This window comes from Letharia columbiana (genome assembly GCF_014066305.1).
Source record: "Letharia columbiana isolate WasteWater2 chromosome Unknown Sc0000011_s2, whole genome shotgun sequence".
NCBI lineage: Eukaryota > Fungi > Ascomycota > Lecanoromycetes > Lecanorales > Parmeliaceae > Letharia > Letharia columbiana.
In genome coordinates this window covers 455,506-473,806 of record NW_023501049.1, presented here as the reverse complement: position 1 = coordinate 473,806, position 18,301 = coordinate 455,506, and the positions used below count along the sequence as shown (strand labels likewise).

General features: G+C 50.2%; 6 protein-coding genes across 6 annotated transcripts; 3 read left to right on the top strand and 3 right to left on the bottom strand.

The window, feature by feature from the left end:
- HO173_004326 (uncharacterized protein) lies at nt 1–981 on the top strand (the record flags this gene model as incomplete). The annotated part of the gene is made up of 1 exon (XM_037306250.1): nt 1–981. The coding sequence occupies one exon, from the start codon at nt 1–3 to the stop codon at nt 979–981; it is 981 nt and encodes a 326-aa protein (XP_037166760.1).
- Nucleotides 982–2,597: 1,616 nt separating this feature from the next.
- Nucleotides 2,598–4,280, bottom strand: HO173_004325 (uncharacterized protein; the record flags this gene model as incomplete). The annotated part of the gene is made up of 1 exon (XM_037306249.1): nt 2,598–4,280. The coding sequence occupies one exon, from the start codon at nt 4,278–4,280 to the stop codon at nt 2,598–2,600; it is 1,683 nt and encodes a 560-aa protein (XP_037166759.1).
- Nucleotides 4,281–4,820: 540 nt separating this feature from the next.
- HO173_004324 (uncharacterized protein) lies at nt 4,821–5,958 on the top strand (the record flags this gene model as incomplete). Its single annotated transcript, XM_037306248.1, has 4 exons — nt 4,821–4,995; nt 5,044–5,782; nt 5,836–5,870; nt 5,933–5,958. 4 exons carry the CDS (start codon nt 4,821–4,823, stop codon nt 5,956–5,958), a joined length of 975 nt encoding a protein of 324 aa, XP_037166758.1.
- An 828-nt stretch (nt 5,959–6,786) lies between these two features.
- HO173_004323 (uncharacterized protein) lies at nt 6,787–10,878 on the bottom strand (the record flags this gene model as incomplete). Its single annotated transcript, XM_037306247.1, has 3 exons — nt 6,787–6,813; nt 6,865–9,941; nt 9,999–10,878. 3 exons carry the CDS (start codon nt 10,876–10,878, stop codon nt 6,787–6,789), a joined length of 3,984 nt encoding a protein of 1,327 aa, XP_037166757.1.
- A 948-nt stretch (nt 10,879–11,826) lies between these two features.
- HO173_004322 (uncharacterized protein) lies at nt 11,827–13,800 on the bottom strand (the record flags this gene model as incomplete). The annotated part of the gene is made up of 5 exons (XM_037306246.1): nt 11,827–12,528; nt 12,621–12,955; nt 13,011–13,491; nt 13,540–13,640; nt 13,710–13,800. The coding sequence occupies 5 exons, from the start codon at nt 13,798–13,800 to the stop codon at nt 11,827–11,829; spliced, it is 1,710 nt and encodes a 569-aa protein (XP_037166756.1).
- Nucleotides 13,801–15,760: 1,960 nt separating this feature from the next.
- HO173_004321 (uncharacterized protein) lies at nt 15,761–18,050 on the top strand (the record flags this gene model as incomplete). The annotated part of the gene is made up of 3 exons (XM_037306245.1): nt 15,761–17,625; nt 17,680–17,803; nt 17,865–18,050. The coding sequence occupies 3 exons, from the start codon at nt 15,761–15,763 to the stop codon at nt 18,048–18,050; spliced, it is 2,175 nt and encodes a 724-aa protein (XP_037166755.1).
- Between the last annotated feature and the right edge of the window lie 251 nt (nt 18,051–18,301).

Sequence of the window (18,301 nt, the reverse complement as noted above, 5' to 3'; positions counted from 1 at the left end):
ATGCGCTATCCTCTTAGTCCCATTAGCTTTATCTTCAGCCTGTTCCCTCTCTCTGCATACGCGCAGGCGCTGTGCAACGGCCATGCGGAGCTGTGCTCTCGCCAATACTCAAACATAACCCAGATCGGCACCCATGATTCAGCCTTCGTCGGCACCATGCCCACAGACAACCAAGATGTGAACATTACAGCGCAACTCGACGCCGGTATTCGCTTTCTCCAAGCCCAGTCCCACCTAGATGGCTCTGGGAGTCTGAATCTCTGCCACACCACCTGCATGGAAAAGGATGCCGGCCCCCTCTCCGACTATCTCACGGACCTCAAAATATGGCTCGACGCTAACCCAAACGAGGTCGTCACACTCCTCCTCACGAACGGGGACAACGTCAACATAAGTCTATTCGATACAGCATTCACAATCAGCAACCTCAAGAGATACACTTACACGCCGCCCACTTCCCCTCTCGACCTCTCCGCCTGGCCAACCCTCAACGAACTGATCGGTAACAACACCCGCCTCATTGCCTTCCTCGACACCGGCGCCGCGCCCTCGGTATACTACATCCTCGACGAGTTCACCTACTTCTTCGAGACTCCCTTCGACGTCACAGACCCGAAGTTTGCCGAATGCACTCTTGACCGCCCGAAGGGTGCTACCGCTGACGGGCGAATGTATATCGTGAATCATTTCCTGGACTTAAGCATTGGGAGCGTTGATATACCGGATGATAGCGCGGATGATACGACTAATGCGGCCACGGGAGTGGGAAGTATTGGGGCGCAGGTGGGGATTTGTGAAGGGTTGTATGGACGGGCGCCGGTGGGAGTATTGGTGGATAACTTTGATAGGGGAAATGTTTTTGCGGCGCAGGACGCGCTGAATGGGTTGGGTGGTCCCATTAAAGGAGGAGGAGGAGGAGGTGATGGTGGTGTGGGTGGTGTCATTAGTAAGGGGATTAATGACTTGAAAAATGTATTTTAATCGTCTGTTTGCTATGGTTCTGATATTTAAGCATGCAGATCTAGCAGAAGAAGATCCCGATATCTCTGTTCAAGCATCTCGCGCCGAGAAGACTGAGAATAGCCCAGCTCAAGCAAGTATATCGAGGTTTAAACACTACCTCAGCATCACCCTCGATCATACCAAGCCATGGATTCCCATCACCTTAATACTGTCAATCGATAAGCACTTACGCGATTCGCGCAGCTCCCCCCATAGCATCATCCATTACTAGCCAGATCCGAAGCGCACCTCAACCTTTTGTGGCAGCAGTTTTACTTGTTTCCGATTTAACAGCGGCCATCGTCAGTATTTCTCACTCGGTCCACTTTTTCCTCCACAAAAAATATTCACTCGTCGTCAAGCATAGCTTCGAGAGCACACTTGCTAAAAAGATCGTATAATCTTGACAGGCACATCCACGACGCCATCAAGTTCAAAGGAATAGTTGACAGAACGAGCTCAAAAAGCAAGAAAGATTGTTCCAAAACTCGTGACGGGCATTACTGACAGACGATGACATCCTGCGAACAGTATAGACCAAAAATACTCCAACATTCAAAGGCAATAAAGCAACAAATCCGTTCCAAAATGCCGTAAACTCCGTATCCAACAACGCAAAAAAGCCATACAGACAAAACTCCGACGCGAAACATGTGCAGCCTGTGCAGGTACTCGTGGTCTGACGACTTTTTGTCTTACAGACCATTCAGTCGGAGGTTGAGAGGCCGTGCTTCGATGGCTCCCTCGGCCAAACGCTCCCAGAGACTCATACGTATTTACCTCGTTTGCCTTTCGCCTTGTCTGTCATGCGAGAGGTGTTCGCGACTTCGGCGACTCTCCGCTGAGAATACGTCTGGGCTTCTCTTCTATCATCGTGCTAGAGAAAATCGATCAGCGGATATTTCCAACCATGTCGAGCCGCCGTAGAACTTACGGTAGTATCACCGTCGCATTGCGGACATGGCTCTGTTTTGAGGTACGCCTTTTTGTGCCCGAGTGGGCATTTCATTTGGTGTTCCAGACAGTATCCCTTGCCTGGCCGGCAGTTGCCTTGGCCTCTGCCTTTTTTGGGGCAATGATGCTTGGTTGTGGTCTTGGCTAGGCTCGGCATAGTGTATGAGTGGAAGAGCTTGGAACTCCAATTGGGGTGTACTGGATGGAAAGAGAGGGTAGCAGTTGGGGACGAACAGTGGAACGAGGACGATGATCAATGTCCTTCAATGGACAGCGTGTTAGGGGCAGATCGTGAGGAATAGAGGCGAGTATAGACTATGCAGGAGTCGAACGTCTGGGCACGAAGGAAAGGAGGCCTCAAAATACTACATCGTTTCCCACGTCAAAGAAGACCCAATAAAGAGCGAAGAACAATCAAAGTGCAGCACTGTTTGCATGGATATAGCCGTTTGCGGGAAGCTTCACGAGCAAATGGTTCATTGGCAAGGATCAGACGCTGTGCGGAACAGCATATCAAAGGAAACGAGTACGTACGCCAGCTTTATTGACGTGCCTCTGATCTTCAATGAGCCGTCTGCAGAATGTTTGGGAAAAGGAGACAATTTAGATGAGCAAGCTAAGCACGTAGATCTCTCCGACGCTCACACAAAAGAAGTCCTCTCATCGCTAAGAAGCCCTTTTTCTGTTAAACCGTCGACCTCGCCCTCTGCGGCTTTTTCTGAAGCCGCATCCTCCGTGTTTGTGGCTTCCTCCTCTGCATCTGCTACCCTAGATTCGTATATCGCGGCCCACTCCTTCAAAAGCTCCTCAACCTCTTGCGTTTCTGTGCTCGATGTTATGCCAGATTTTGCGAATCGAAACAATTCTCTAGCCAGACGGTATTCCGGCTTGTACGCGTACGACAGAAACCAGTCTCCGACTGTCTCCTCGAAGATTCTCTTGATCTCTCGATCTTCAGGATTCGATGGAGTATCATTAGCGTGTTTTTCGTCCTCTTTGATATCATCCCAGGCCCATAGCCACATAGGTGGCGCACAGCCGGCGAACCTGGGCGCAAAAACCGCGCTGTCCCAATCGAGAATGCCGGTAATGCTCATAGAGCCGTCCGATTTGATGTCTACCATGATGTTGCGCGGTGCCCCTAAGAGATCGAGGTGACATATACAATTCTCATCTTTACCCAAGAAGCCAAAAGTGTCCATCTGAAGTGCCATCGTGACAAGGCGGTCATAACTCTTCGACCAGCTGATGGTCGCTGGGTCGGAACGCAACTCCAGAGCTTTCCACCGACCAAATTGTGCAATCATGAAATAGTATGTGCACTGTTCGCGAGGCGGATTCTCAGACCGCTTCCAATCCTTCACGAATGGACGAACTTGGAAGAAAGGAAGCTTAGTGGTCAAGTCCAGCTCTCGCTCGTAGCCAGAAACCGTCTCGAGTTCGAAGGGACGAACAGTAAAGCTCCGATCGTTATCACTGTCCGCCGAAACTTCTATGAGGCCAGGAAACGGGTGCGCGATATCATGTAACTCGAGCAATAGCAGAGCGAACTCTTTCGCAAACGTGCACTTTTGCTCATGGTTCAGACTGAGATAGAATGTAGGACCGGTATTGTTCTGAAGGTCACATCCGGGGATGCGATTATGGATGACGTAACACTGCTTCAATGGGTTGTCGCTGGTCAAATCGACGTATTTGACCTCCGGTACTGGTATTTGTGTATAATGACGAATGAAATGTAGTACAGCGACTTCCCGATCGGGCCGAGTGTCATCAAATCGAGGCACTCTTAATATGAGGCGCACAGGTTCTTCATCAGGCGAATGCTTGACGGTTATACCGATGACTCGATTGAAGCCTCCGCCGCGTAGTCGCTCAATCAGGAACTCTTTGGGCGGAGCAGGAGCTCGTGCGGAGCGACTCCTTTTTGGCAGTAAAACCCCAGCCACACGATTGTTAGCTAGTAGACGCTCGACGCGGGAAGTTTTGACATCTTGTGAAATTTTGGGCAAGGGCGGCCATAAGAGGTGACACAGCTCCTTGACTTGATGAATGTATTGATCGAAAGGCGTCTGATCGTATTCGATCGTAGAAGTAAATGAAACATTCGATTCGTTTAACTTCTTCGATTTGCGAGAATCTGCTTTCTCTGATCCGGGCGTCATGTTTTCTGTCTCGCTCAGAGGTCTCTCAGGGGCGTCGACGAACTCGGACGAGACGCCATCTGGCTTGATCGAATGCCATGTTGGAGCAGAAGGTGGTTGTCGCGAGGTCTTCTCAACGACAGCCTCTGTATCTGGACCCTCTGCTGCTGGGAACGCCATGGCCAAAGTAGTGAAGCGAAGGATCTATGGAATCTAGGAAAGAAGAACGAGGAACTCGAATTTGGAGACGCGGTCCTGGACATAAGCAGCCATGAAGTAAAGACATGACAAGGAGAACAGCTATCTGAATCAGGAAGAGGAGCATCGCAGATTGAGTGAGTTGCAACCGTTTAAACTAGTGTCAGCATTGTTTGTGGAATGTACGCTTGCGGAAGGGTGCAGCCCCTGCCTTCTCTTAGGACTTGCTACATGATTACCCATGACTTGCCTTCTTGGAGCGGCATGTCGCATCCAGCCCTGACGATTACAAAGTTGAAAAGGTCATGCAAGGAGTTTCGGTAATTTTATAGAAGATTTTCGGCTGATAGTCGGTAAATATTTTCGTCCCATCCGGAGCAGGCTCCGGATCATACCTCCTTCACTTCGATCAACCGCTAGACTTCCACATCGCGGCGGAGAGGCCGACTCCTGAGGGCCGACAATGGAGCAAGACATTAGGGTGTGTAGGCCGCAGCATTGACCTCTGTCTTCCACCGTCCGATGGCACATTCAATCTCCTTGACCACAAGAAGATGCTGTTCAAGCCGTCTGTTCTCTGCAGTCACCACTCGACATTTCACCGTGTCGGCTCTGCGCCATGATTCCCAAGACCCTCGAGTCTCAGACCTTGGCCCCACAATAAAGGACGATTATGCCAGCATCCGCGCCAAATACCGTGTGTCCCCAGCGCATTTCCTGCCAAACCCTGTCTAAGCCTCTACAGAATCCCCCCAGAATCCCATCGTCCTCGCTCATGGCCTTCTCGGCTTCGACGAGCTTCACCTAGTCGGCAAGCTCCTTCCAGGGGTCCACTACTGGCGTGGCATCACCGAAGCCCTCAAAGCCAATAACATCGAAGTGATCCTCACCTCGGTCCCCCCGTCCGCGTCAATAGAAGAGCGTGCGGCCAAACTGAGCCATGATATCGAGAGAAAGGCTCATGGAAAGAGCGTCAATATCGTTGCACACAGCATGGGAGGATTGGACGCACGATACATGATCAGTCGGCTCAAACCGCCAAATGTAAAGGTGCTTAGCTTGACTACGGTTGCGAGCCCGCACCGCGGTTCTGCGTTCGCAGACTATGTGTTCGATCAGATTGGGCCCGAAAATCTACCCAGAATGTATCGGGCGCTGCAATTGATGAGGATAGAGACTGGGGCGTTCAGTCAGCTGACAAGGCGGTATATGATGAAAGATTTCAATCCGAAGACGCCGGATCGAGAGGGGGTGAGATATTTCTCCTACGGCGCTATGGCGACGCCGCCCCTTTGGTCTGCCTTTAGACAGCCGCATCGGATTGTGGAAACAGAGGAAGGACCCAACGATGGTCTAGTCAGTGTAGCAAGCTCTCGTTGGGGAACCTATAAGGGGACGCTGGTTGATGTGAGTCACTTGGACTTGATTAATTGGACGAATCGGTTGAGGTGGCTCGTTTGGGAGATGACGGGGAACAAGAGGAAGTGAGTCACTAGTTGATCACCTTGCCGGAATGTGGTGACTGACTCGGTTCCAGCTTCAATGCCATTGCATTCTATCTGAACATTGCTGGTAAGCTATGTCTTTGTTGAAGTGCGAAGCGATATAGACTTAGCAGGCTGACTTGTTCGAAGACATGATTGCACAAGAGGGGTACTAGATGCTCCTCTCCCGGCACTTCCGCGCTGTACAAATTCTCAGATATCCTGTACAATTATCGCACGTCTTTAAAGTTTTCAGAGAAGGCCGAAGACATGATTGCACAAGAGGGGTACTAGATGCTCCTCTCCCGGCACTTCCGCGCTGTACAAATTCTCAGATATCCTGTACAATTATCGCACGTCTTTAAAGTTTTCAGAGAAGGCCAACTCCAACTCGGGTCTCCGGTTTGGGCATATCAAGTCTGAGACGGGAGACGCGTGTGGGCTACTAGGCGGATTTTGCTTTGGCCAGGATTGTACGGAGGACGGCGCAGCAGATGCGAGGTGAATGTGGGAAGATAGAGGACCAGGTGAAGGTCAATGTACTCTCTGGGCCAGGTCCACCGAAGGTGCGAGACGAAGAAGCACGTGTCACATGCGAAGCTCACAATACTGGAAATCTGGGTTGAATACCAATGGTATATGTTTGAGTTAGAGCACAGTATAAAGCCATTCAGTCGTGCCCAACCTGGTAGGAACTATACTATTCATTCTGGCCCATCGTCTCAAGAACTACTGTTCGCACTTGGGATATCATCGCTCCAGTACCCATCAACCAGCATTCTCAAGGCACATCCCCTCAAGTGAAAGCCAAGAATAGCTTCTAAAAATACACGAGCACAAATGCTCTTCACCAAACGCCACACGTTTCGTAGCATTTCACACACCTTGTACTAGTGCTCTGCGAGACAGATGTCCCTGAATCGGGTTCGCCCATACGCCACGCTTCCAGTAAGATAGACGCTCGTTCATCAGTACGCTTGTCGAGATTAGAGCACGACAACAGATCAACTACTGTGCGAGCGTAGCAAGATCTAGACTTATTAGCATGCAACATTTGAAGCTATGAAGGCGCAACAACGTACCCTTTCCATGGACATTGGATCTTGCATTTCTGCACTGAGTAGCGCCGGACTATCTCCTCCTCCAGCCGCATTGAGTGGTACTGCACTCGTGATAGCCCGATTCTCCAGAGGTGGTCTTCTTGCCGCTTTCGCAATGCCCACACCTCCAGAATGAGTGCCAGAATTTTTGTTTGGCTCGGGTGCTTCATCCTTCGCACTTAACCTTATGTCTTTTCCTCGCTCAAGAAGCTTGCCGCCAAGGGTGGCGCATTTGAGTATTGTTTGCATCATCTGATTTTGCTTTAGTGGCTTTGTGAGATATTCATCCATCTGCGCTTGTAGACATTTCTCCCGGTCACCCATCATGGCGTGTGCTGTAAGGGCAATGATTGGTGTTCGTGACAGGCCTTCGGCTCGCTCCCACGCGCGAATTTCCTTCGTGGCTTCGAATCCGCCCATTACAGGCATCTGCACATCCATGAGAATAACATCATAGCGCCTCTTTTTGACTGCATCCAAGGCTTCTTGACCGTTGTTGGCCACTGTGACGCCATGGTGATACTTCTCAAGGATCTTGACAGCCAGACGCTGATTGACTTCGTTGTCTTCTGCAAGGAGTATGTCGAAAGACTTGCTGGCGTCCGAGATGGACGTTGTCTGACGACCTTCCAAGGCAGGAAGCATGCCATTGCCAAGGTCGACGACGGTACATGGTGTGGTCATGTAGGAGGCCACGCCGAGGTCGAGGGAGGATTTCATACTTACTGAGACGACGGGGGCGAGAAGGACGATGGGCACGTAGCGGAGCGCATCGTGACTACGAAGATGGACTGCCGTGTCCATACCGTCAACAAGGATGACATCGTAGGGAAGACCGCCGTGCTCTTCCTTTGTTGGTGAGCCCGGAGGAGCTGGACGAGGGACCTGCGCTTCGTTATCGACGACTACGGGCTTCAGCTCGAGTTGCTTGAGCATGCTGGTAATTTCTTGAGAGCAATTCGTTTTGCCCTTGTCGACAAACAAAACCGTATGATTTCTGTAGGCATTCAACGAAGACATGACGCCGCGTAGATCTTGTGAAGCCCGCTTTGTAACGCACGTGAAAGAGAAAGTGCTGCCTTTGCCATAGACCGAATCGACCCATAGTATACCGCCCATCAACTCAACAAGTTTCCTTGAGATTGAAAGACCTAAGCCAGTACCCCCAAACTTTCGAGTCGTGGAGCCGTCAGCTTGTTGGAAGGTATCAAAGATCAAGTCCTTCTTATCGGCCTGAATGCCAATTCCACTATCCGATACTTGGAACTCAAAAGCGTACTCATCATTGGCCGGGATCATATTCGAAGCCTTACGTATAGTGAGCTTCACTTCTCCATGCTCGGTGAATTTGATAGCATTTCCAACGAGATTCAGAATAATTTGACGAAGGCGGTAGGGGTCGCCAATGACGTAATCGGGGACCGAACTGTCGACCTGGTAGGCAAGGTTCAGGAACCTGTCGTTCGCCTTCACCGCCAGCGTCTTCAGTGCGCTAAAGACGCTGCCCCGCATGGAGAAGCTGATTTTCTCCATTACCATACGGTTAGCCTCTATTTTGGAGATGTCCAGAATATCATCGATGATCGTGAGCAAGCTGTTGGCGAGGTTGTGAACGATGTTCAACATTTCCCGCTGGTACTGTGTAAGATCGGTGTCCAAAGTTAATTGTGACATTCCAATTATTCCGTTCATTGGCGTCCGGATCTCATGGCTCATGTTCGCGAGGAACTCAGACTTTGTCCTATTTGCGAATTCTGCAGTCTCCCTTGCCGCTGTATTTCTCTGAATACTGTCTCTAAGATTTGAAATCATCTTGTTGATCTTCTGCTTCAGATCATCCATCTCCCCGGAAGCTTCGACGGATATTAGCTTGGTGAAGTCTCCGTCGGTAGCTGCGTCAGTAATTTGCCCAAAAGCCCTCACTTGGGATGTCAAATTTTCAGCCATGGTATTGACATCCTCGGTGATTTCTTTCCATCGGCCTTTGGCGTTATTCACGTTAGCCTGGCCACCCATCTTACCGTCAACACCGACATCGCGGGCTACTCTCTTCAGCTCGCGGGCGAAGGTATCCAATTGGGTAACCATATCGTTGATGGTAACTTTCAGTGTGAGCACCTCGCCCTGGGCGGGCACCTCGATCTTTTGACTCAGATCTCCGCGAGCAATCGCTTGTGTGACATCGGAGATACCTCGTACTTGCTGCGTCAGATTGTTCGCCATCGTATTGACGTTTGTCGTAAGTTCTGCCCATTTCCCTTCCACCTCGTGTACATTGGCCTGCCCGCCAAGCGTACCGTCTGTTCCCACTTCGCGAGCAACTTTGCTGACCTCAAAAGCAAAGTTGTTGAGTTTGTCCACCATGGTGTTGATGGTAACCTTTAAGTCCAAAATTTCACCACTGACTTCGGCGGTCACCTTCCGGCTCAAGTCTCCCTTTGCGACAGCTTGAGTGACAGAAGCAATCTCACGAACCTGGGTCGTAAGATTGTTCGCCATGAGGTTGACAGTCTCGGTCAAGTCTTTCCAAGTGCCTTCGACATCGTCCACAGTAGCTTGTCCCCCAAGAACACCATCCGTGCCAACGGCTTTGGCAATTCTGGTGACTTCGGAAGAAAACTGTCTCAGTTGGTCAACCATAGAGTTTATGGTGGTTTTGAGCTCCAAGATCTCTCCCTTGCAATTGGCTGATATCTTCTTGGTCAAGTCACCTCGAGCCACAGCCTTTGTCACGGCAGCAATGTCCCGGACCTGACTCGTCAACCTATCGGCCATTACATTGACGTTGACAGTAAGGGTCTTCCACTCGCCCTTGACACCTTCGATCCGAGCTTGTCCACCTAAGACGCCTTCGGTGCCAACATCTCCAGCAACTCTAGTAACTTCTGCAGCGAAAGTTCGTAGCTGGTCCACCATACCATTGATAGTTTGCTGTAACTGCGCGATCTCTCCTTGAGCCGGTCGCTGAATCTTCTTGTCGAGGTTACCTTCCGCCACGGCTGTAGTTACTTCGGCGATCTCTCGAACCTGCGAAGTCAGGTTGGATGCCATTTGATTGACTACGTAGTGTCAGTAAACTGTACTGTAGGCAACTTTGGTCAGACGGTACTACTCACCATTTTGGGTGAGGTCCTTCCACACTCCGCTGACTCCAGAGATCTGAGCCTGTCCACCAAGCTTGCCTTCCGTACCAACTTCAAGGGCGACCCTAGAGACCTCGTTTCCAAAGACCTGCAATTGATCCACCATAGTGTTGATTGTACGTTTGAAGCTATCAATCTCAGAGTCCATCTCCTTTGCATGCACCTGAATTTTTTGACTCAGGTCGCCGTTGGCCACGTTCGTGATGATAGTTCCAATTTCTCTGAGGGCCTTCCTGAAAGCATCATTTGCCTGCTGATGCTTCCAAAGCTCACGCCGAACATCTTCGAGATTCTCGTCCTTGACAGCGTCGAAACTGCGTGCTGTGTGCTCCTTTTGCTCAAGAAGCTGCTCCTTCACCTCTATGATTGTCTGATTTTGGGTCTTGATGTGCTCCGCTTGCTGCTCGACATGATCACGAAGATGCCCCAGCTCGTCTTCAGTGAAAGTAAGATTATTACCAGCGAGGAGATTCGTCACGCGAGCTTGTCGGGAGGAGCCTGAAAGCTGGCGGACTGGGAAAGAGACACCATTCCGGACTGTACCCGTTGTGCCATTCGCAAATGGCGATGTCGGTCCGCCAGACTCATTAGGGGTATCGGGAAGGATTTGATGGTTGACCGTGCTGGCCTTGTTTTCTAGATATTGTATCCGAGTTGCAAGGGCTGATAGCTCGCTTTCGAGCGATTCTTTCGACGCGATACTTATGCCAGGCAGCAAGATCTTTCTGTTTGTGGCACCGTTCTTCTGAGGAATATTGAATTCTGGTGGGTTGTAGGAGGGAGCACCATTCCTAGCCAAACCACGCACAATGCTGGCTGCCGCAGAGAGCGTTTCTTCGACAGAAGACATCATGAGGTCGGCGCCGTCCGTAGCAGGAAGAAGCGGAAGTGTATACCAATTTGTATTAAGAGGCTGCAGCTCGATGTCGCAGGTGCATAACGCGGGGCCGGACTCGGGCAATATTAGGAAGGCTTTCGTATTGGATCTACCGGAGATCACAAGCGACCGCTGCTTGTTTGCATATTGGACGGCTGTACCTATTCAAATTATCGAGAATGGGAAAGGTGGGATGTGATGCTGGAGGCTGGAGGCTTCGTGATTTGGGGTAAGGGCCGTGCGATGGTGTACAAAGGAACGTAGATGGGGATCGGCTAGTGAGAGCTTTGATGGCTCAAGGCGAACTGTGGAATTAAGGAGAGGATGGAAGAGTAGAGTGTTCAGATCATAATATTGATCGTTGTCGCTGTCAGCGAAACGACTGGAAAAATTGTTGGTCGAAGTTCGTGTGTGGAAGTTCATCCCTAACTACAGTACGTGGGGTCCAAAGGCCCCCTGTCTTTGACAGCCACGCATTAAAATGCAACGCTAGTAAGATAGGGGCTACGGCAATACTTTTCTGCTTTGTTCAACTCCTCATACCTGACTTTATCCCGATGCCCGGTCTAGTCTGATTAGAACGCACCAGAAGCGTATTCCCTACGATGATGGTCTACATGCTGAAGTTATAAATGATGTAGAGTATCAAGGAGGTTGGTCATTGGAAGGATCGAAGCTGAGGACAGGACATCGGACGATGAAACATTATCTACGGTACCTTATGGAGGACAGGAGTATTAGGTTGATAGCTTTACCGAACCGCGATTAGTCCTCCAACTTCCGCCACCGGCGTCATATTTGACTTTTTGACTTTCGAAAGCCAGAGGCTCAGAGGTACATTATTTAGCTTCACGTCACGTGGAATTGACCATATCAAAAAGGGGAAAGGGGTCGCTCCTGGAGGAACCTAGGATTACAGTACTACTATTTTCGAACTCTCCTCGCGTGCTTGACCAGGTTCTCAATTACACCCTCAAACGCCTCTTTATCCCCCACAGCACTGTCCTTTCTCTTCAACCAATACTCCAACACCTCGCTGGCTTTAGCAGTCAGCTCCTCAAGCTTCCTCACATGCGCTTGCAGCTCATGATCCGTCATGTTGGATAGCGCAGCATGTGTCGTCGCGCATAGCATCTTTGTGGTCTGGAGATTGAGTTCCGGAGGGGAGGGTGGCCCCTTTCTCCGTCGGCTGGTTTTATTGCTTGATGGCTGGTCCACAGAGGCAGAGCTTGCGTTGTCTTGCTTGAGTCGTACTCGAGACCCTGTTCGACGACCGTCTGGTGGTGATTGAGAGCGATTGCGTAGGTGTATGGAGGGTAGGATCAGCTTCTTTTGCTTTGATGCGGGCAATATCGCGTCAAGGTCTACCGGCACCCCTAGAGACACAAGAAAGAGGCGACGAATACGGGACCGCACCCAATTGGGAGGTTGCAAAGGTGGCGGAGCAACAAGTTGAGACCACAAAGAGAGGCTTCGGTCTGTAAGAAATATAGAATTCTGGTCCGATATTGTTGGTGGGGCAGGAGGATAGGATTCCTGCGTCGAGGGGAATAGTTCGTCGAGATACGGATTGGTCGCGTCAATAATGTCGTCAAGAGTATCCAGCTCGCTAAAATCAAGGAGTGACTTTGACACGTAAATCAGCTTCGATAGTATATGGAGCAACCCAAGGGACGAGGTGCTACCGTGGGGTTGAAGATTCAAGGAATCTTACTTACAAAAGGAGATATCGAAGGCGGCAGAGACTGGACAGAGTGTGAAGGTAGGCCCGCCTCTGCCGGCTCTTCGTCTGATATTGGAGATTGCTTCAAACCCTCATCAAAGTCGCCAAAATCTTCGTTCTCTGCACCTGCTTCAAAGTCGTCGAAATCATCCCCGAAGCCTTCACCATCGTCCGCCTCCGTGTCATTACCAGCCTCGTCAAGCTTCGATTCAACGCTTTCGTTTTCAGAATCTTCATACTCCATAGGACCGAAGCCACCATCTGCCGCAATTGGCGACGCGCCTTCTATTGGAGGTTTTGTTCGCTTGGGCTTGGAAAGTTTGGATCTATCTGACTCAGTCATTGGCTCGCTGGACAGCACCCAGCAAAGAGTCTCTTCGCTCACCTGATACATCGCCTTTCTTCTCAACAACGTCAGGCTTTGCATCTCCTTTCCGCATGTCAAAAGCATCAGTGCCCGGCACTTCTCCATGGCTTGGCTCAGAATCCACTTTCGTAATCACGGTCGTGGGAATTGGGATCTCGGGAGAGATGCCGTCACCTCGATCCTCACTAACAGAGGCTTCATCGCGCTCAGGTACTTGCAAGATGACATCTGGCACAGCGTCTGCTTGCCTTTTTGAATGTGCGGCAGTGCCTGGAACATCTCCATGACTTGGAGAATTTAGATCAACCTTCTCAACGACCATCTTCGGTATGGGAATGTCTCTTGGGCTAGCCAAATGATCCTGCTGGCCCGTGCTTGAATGAGGCCTACTTTCGCGGCCATCTGGTATGATCTCAAGCTCATCTGGCACGGCGTCTTGTTCTCTAGTCTTGTAGGCGGCTGTGCCGGGTACTTGTCCGTAGCTATCTCTATCATCGACCTAGCAGTAATGAGCTTTACGTCCAGAAACATAGAAGGAGTGGTTGACCTTTTCCACCCTCGTCGTAGGTACAGGAGAGCTTGGTCCTGAGTGAGAATTCCGAGCCTCTTGTGCATCCGAAAACACATCTTCCTCAGCCTCTGACGTCTCTTAGACCACGGTAAGCAGCTGCCCAGTGACATCTTCCGTATGGAAGCTTGAAAAGCGCAATTACGCACCCAGATCATGCGCCCCAGGATCTTCAAGCTCAACACTTTTGCGAGGAGGCACCAGAGTAGGGCTCTTGGGAGGATGAGAGAGATCTGCCATTTCGAAGAAGATAGTTGGCTAGGATTGAGTGTCTAGAAGAATTCACTACCAGCTCTTAGAATGAGAGTAGAAAACAACAAGTGACTGTTGTGGTGAGACGCTAACCTTCCGCAATTCTTGGCAAGAGAATGAGATGAGAAACCCCGTTAAATTTATGTGAAATCACGCTAGTCTTTAGGTGCATTGGCTTCGCCACGTTCGAGTGTTTCTGAGGTACCTACGTTGGACAGCTGTTAGATAATAAACGGAATAGGCATAGCAAAAAGAACGCGGAAGTTCGCACAGGTCGGCAGCTGGCCTGGCAGGGCAGAGATTAATAATACCGGTTCAATTGTCATATCAAATACTGTCTAAAATGATTATTTCCAGACGTAGGCTATGTACTCTTAGACTGTAAGATCGTAGTCCCGTGGGGTTGATAGAATACAACAGACACCACCACGCTGGGTGGGGAGACAGCCTGGAAGGAGCGCTAAAGATCGTATATTTGGCAGTATGGCGATGTTGGTTCAACATAAGGCCCTTTTTGAGAACCTTGTGGACCTTGTGGCATCACTTTAGGTCATACGATACCACAGTGTCATAAGGCCCCTTCGCTTATAAGATACGGTTCCAAAAGAGAATTTGCGGACGTTTCGTCTGTATGATAGTATCTTATATGACAATTGAACCGGTAGGCTGACAATTTCAACGTTACGTAGACCCAATTTTGGGCCACTGCGACAGCCACCTCAAGCCAAAGGCACAGAAGGCGCATGAGAGCCGTGAAATTCAACACATTCCCCACATTCCGTCAAACCTCTTCTTCACTGGAAATAAAGCACTTGGTCCTCTGTCCGCGCCAAGGTCGACATACTCGAAGGGTTAATGGATCTGCTCTTTGCTAAACTTGTCCCTGTGGTTACTGATTGTATAACTGGGGAGCTTGAAAACCTGGGCGGCAACTGCAGGCTGGCCCTCCGTGTGGCAAAAGATCCAAGATGGCAAAGATTGCAACGTGGACATTCTGGGACATATGCAGATAATTGCATCATCTCAAGGGTTCTTCAGCATCGTATATACTTTATCTATTTGGAACAAATGACAAGCATCTTCGCCGGCGATTGCGTAAGATACCTGGGTTTCCTCTTGCGGGCGTGGGAAAGGGAAAGTACACAGTTGAAAGGCTTCTGCACAATAGATAACCGCGCTGCCCGATGGTTGTCGTTCATGCAAACTTGGCGGAGCGTGCCTAATCCAGCCTAATGGGGCACTCAATTCTTGCTGGGGGGAGTGGTATGAGGATTACCTCCAACCGACTCTGAGAACGGAGCAAAATGTGCCCTGAAGGTGTGCAGTCCGATGTGTCGAGGTGCTGTACGATGGGAAGTGTTGGCGGCGGTGGAGGCTTCATCTGTTGAGTTATTGGTGGTGGCTTTGCGGAAGTCTTTACCAGGTATGACTGAAATGAAAGGAGATTGTCCCTGGTCAAGGCATGCATGAAAGGCTTCATTGAAGGGGCTCAGCCTTTCCCATTAAACTTCTGTATATGGGCTTTGATGGCACCTCTATACATAAAATCTGCCGAATCTGTTCTTGCTATGAGTGTGATGCGAAACTTTCAGACCACCTGACCTCTTGCTATGGTGATATTACCGCCACAAATGTGCCCTACGTCTGGCTTTGCAACCGTGAAAATAGGATGTGAGAGTTTTAGGAATCGCCATTTCATTTAACTAGTGTAGTGAGGTCTTTTCGCACCGCAATCCTTGATAAGGCGGCGGTCACCCTAGACTCGATAGGGGTGAGATCGTGGTACATTTCGTATAGCTTGGCACAATTCGCGTTCAATATATCGCGTCCCGCTTTGAAGTGTTCACTCGTAACATCCAGAATCTACCATAATTGTCACGGCATCCCTCTTTCTCCTCCCGGTAAGTACAATCGCCTGCAACCTCAGACGTCTCTCCAAAAACCCAAGATGCCTCTTCGAAGATTCACGGCTAACAGATTGCTGAGTCCCAGAGCGACACCTCCACTATCAAACACCATGTCTGATCCAGCGAAATCTACCACATCGTTCTCTTTCGGTCAACCTGCAACGAGTGGAAGCTCTGGTAGTTCCTTCGGCCAGGCAAATACCACTGCCTCGACTCCAGTCGGTGGACTGTTCGGATCGAGTGTCAATCCTCCTGCATCGTCGGCTGCAAATCCATTCGGCAACACAACCACGGCCGGAGGGAGTTCTCTTTTTGGTGGCGGAGGAGGTGGCAGCAACCTATTCGGTGGAGAGTCAAACAAGCCTGCGGGTGGATCTGGTTGGAGCTTTAGCCAGGCGCAAGGCAACAATACTTCTGGTGGACTTTTTGGCACTGGGCAGGCAGGACAACGGAACAATGCACCCTCAAGCAGCGCCGCGCTTTCTTCTGGATTCACGGGCTTCTCTACGCCGAGCAAACCTTCAGAAACAGCAGCGACTGCACCGAGTCAAACGCCTGGTGTGTTTAGCGGCGCGGGCAGCACCGGGGCATTCTCCTTTGGCAATCTAGGCTCGAACACATCTTCCGCAGATCAGACAAATACCACCACACCAACCAGCAAACCCACCACAAATCTTTTTGGGAATTCTACGACTCCTGCCGGACCACCCCCAAGCACCAGTGCTGGCGGCGCATCCGCGTTATTTGGCAGTAAACCTCCACAGAATGCAAGCAATCCTTTTGCAACCCTAGGCAGTCAATCGTCCGCCCCAGGCATTAGCTCGACAGCAGCACCGTCCAGCGGCTTTAGTGGGTTCGATTTTGGAGCCAGTAAGCCTAAAGAAGCTCCTGCGACGACATCTACTGCGCAGTCTCCCAGTATCTTTGGATCTACAACAAGCGCTGGTGTTTCCAATCTCTTCGGCAATAAGAGATCGGCTCAACCCGATGGAGGAAATCTCTTCAACATGAACAAAAGCCAGGACACAGGAGCGACTAAGCCCGCTACGTCGCAGCATTCCCAATCCGAAGTACCAAAGGCTTCGAGTCTGTTCCCTAACCTTGGTGGACAGTCTTCCGCCACCGCGTCCTCTGCACAAACAACGAGTGCTTCCCAGCCCGAATTCAGCTTTCTCCGAGCTAACCAACCTCAACCATCCGCAACAAATCCTGTATCATCACCACCAACAGCACCGAATGCCTTTGGGTTCTTCAGCAGTCCACAAAAAAGCTCGGGCACATCTGCACTCTCTACTAATGCTCCCTCTAGTAGTCTGTTTCCCAACATAGGGAAACCGCAAGACAAAGCCCCTGTTACCGCTTCTCAAGCCACAAGCACATCAGCCGCATCAGCGTCAGCGTCCGCCCCTACTTCAAGCTTATTCAATAATTTTGCGAAATCCGGCGCTCCATCTGAGATCTCGCAAGCAACAACGCAGCCCGTTACGACTGCCACAGCTGAAGGTTCCGGAGCTGCGAATGTGAAGTTGGGGGCGTCAGTAGCCGGTCCCCCACCACCTGCCCAATCACGGCTTAAAAACAAGTCTATGGATGATATTATCACGAGATGGGCCTCTGACCTATCAAAGTACCAAAAAGAATTCCAGAAGCAAGCCGACAAAGTAGCAACGTGGGATCGTATGCTCGTGGAAAACAGTGAGAAAATTCAGAAGTTGTATGGTAGTACTTTGGAAGCGGAGCGAGCAACCACCGAGGTTGAGAGGCAGTTGAGTGCTGTCGAGAGCGATCAAGAAACACTGGAATCGTGGCTTGATCATTACGAGAAGGAAGTGGACTCGATGATAGCGAGCCAGCAAGGTGGCCAAGGTGAAACTATCTCAGCGCCCGATCAAGAGAGGGAGAGAACGTATGTACAACACCCTTAATTTGTAGGAAAAGGTGTGCTGATAATGTCCCGAAGCTACCAAATCGCTTCTAAACTATCCGAGCGACTAGACGAAATGGGCAAGGATTTGACCGATATGATCGAAGAGATCAACGATGCATCGTCTACTCTCAGCAAGACAGGCAAAGCAGATGATCCTGTAAGTTTCTTTTTGCCTTCATCTTCCAATCAATGATAGCTAACCTTGCGTCTTAATGCAGCTCACCCAAGTCGTCCGAGTTCTCAACAGCCATCTTACCCAATTGCAGCAGATTGATCAAGGTGCCGCTGCCCTTCAGTTGAAGGTGCAAGAAGCGCAGAGGATGGGCCGAAGCTTCGGCCCATTAAGTGGTCCAACCAGTGATGCCGCTGATGACTTCTATCGATCCTACATGGGGCGAAGATGATTGAGTTTTGCAAGAAAGGATTTGAAATTTGATCGTCCAGATAACAAAAAGCATCAAGGACCGGGAAACGGTTTAATTAAGGCATGTCCCGCAATTGTCTAGCATCTGCTTATGTCGAGGCTCCGTGTAAGATTATGATGAGATGTTTAATCTTGTGATGCTGTTTTCGAGCGGTCGATAGAACTTGATACCAAACACAGTTTCAATCACTTTCAGAGAGGTGTACATTGCACTAGCACCTTGCTACTGCT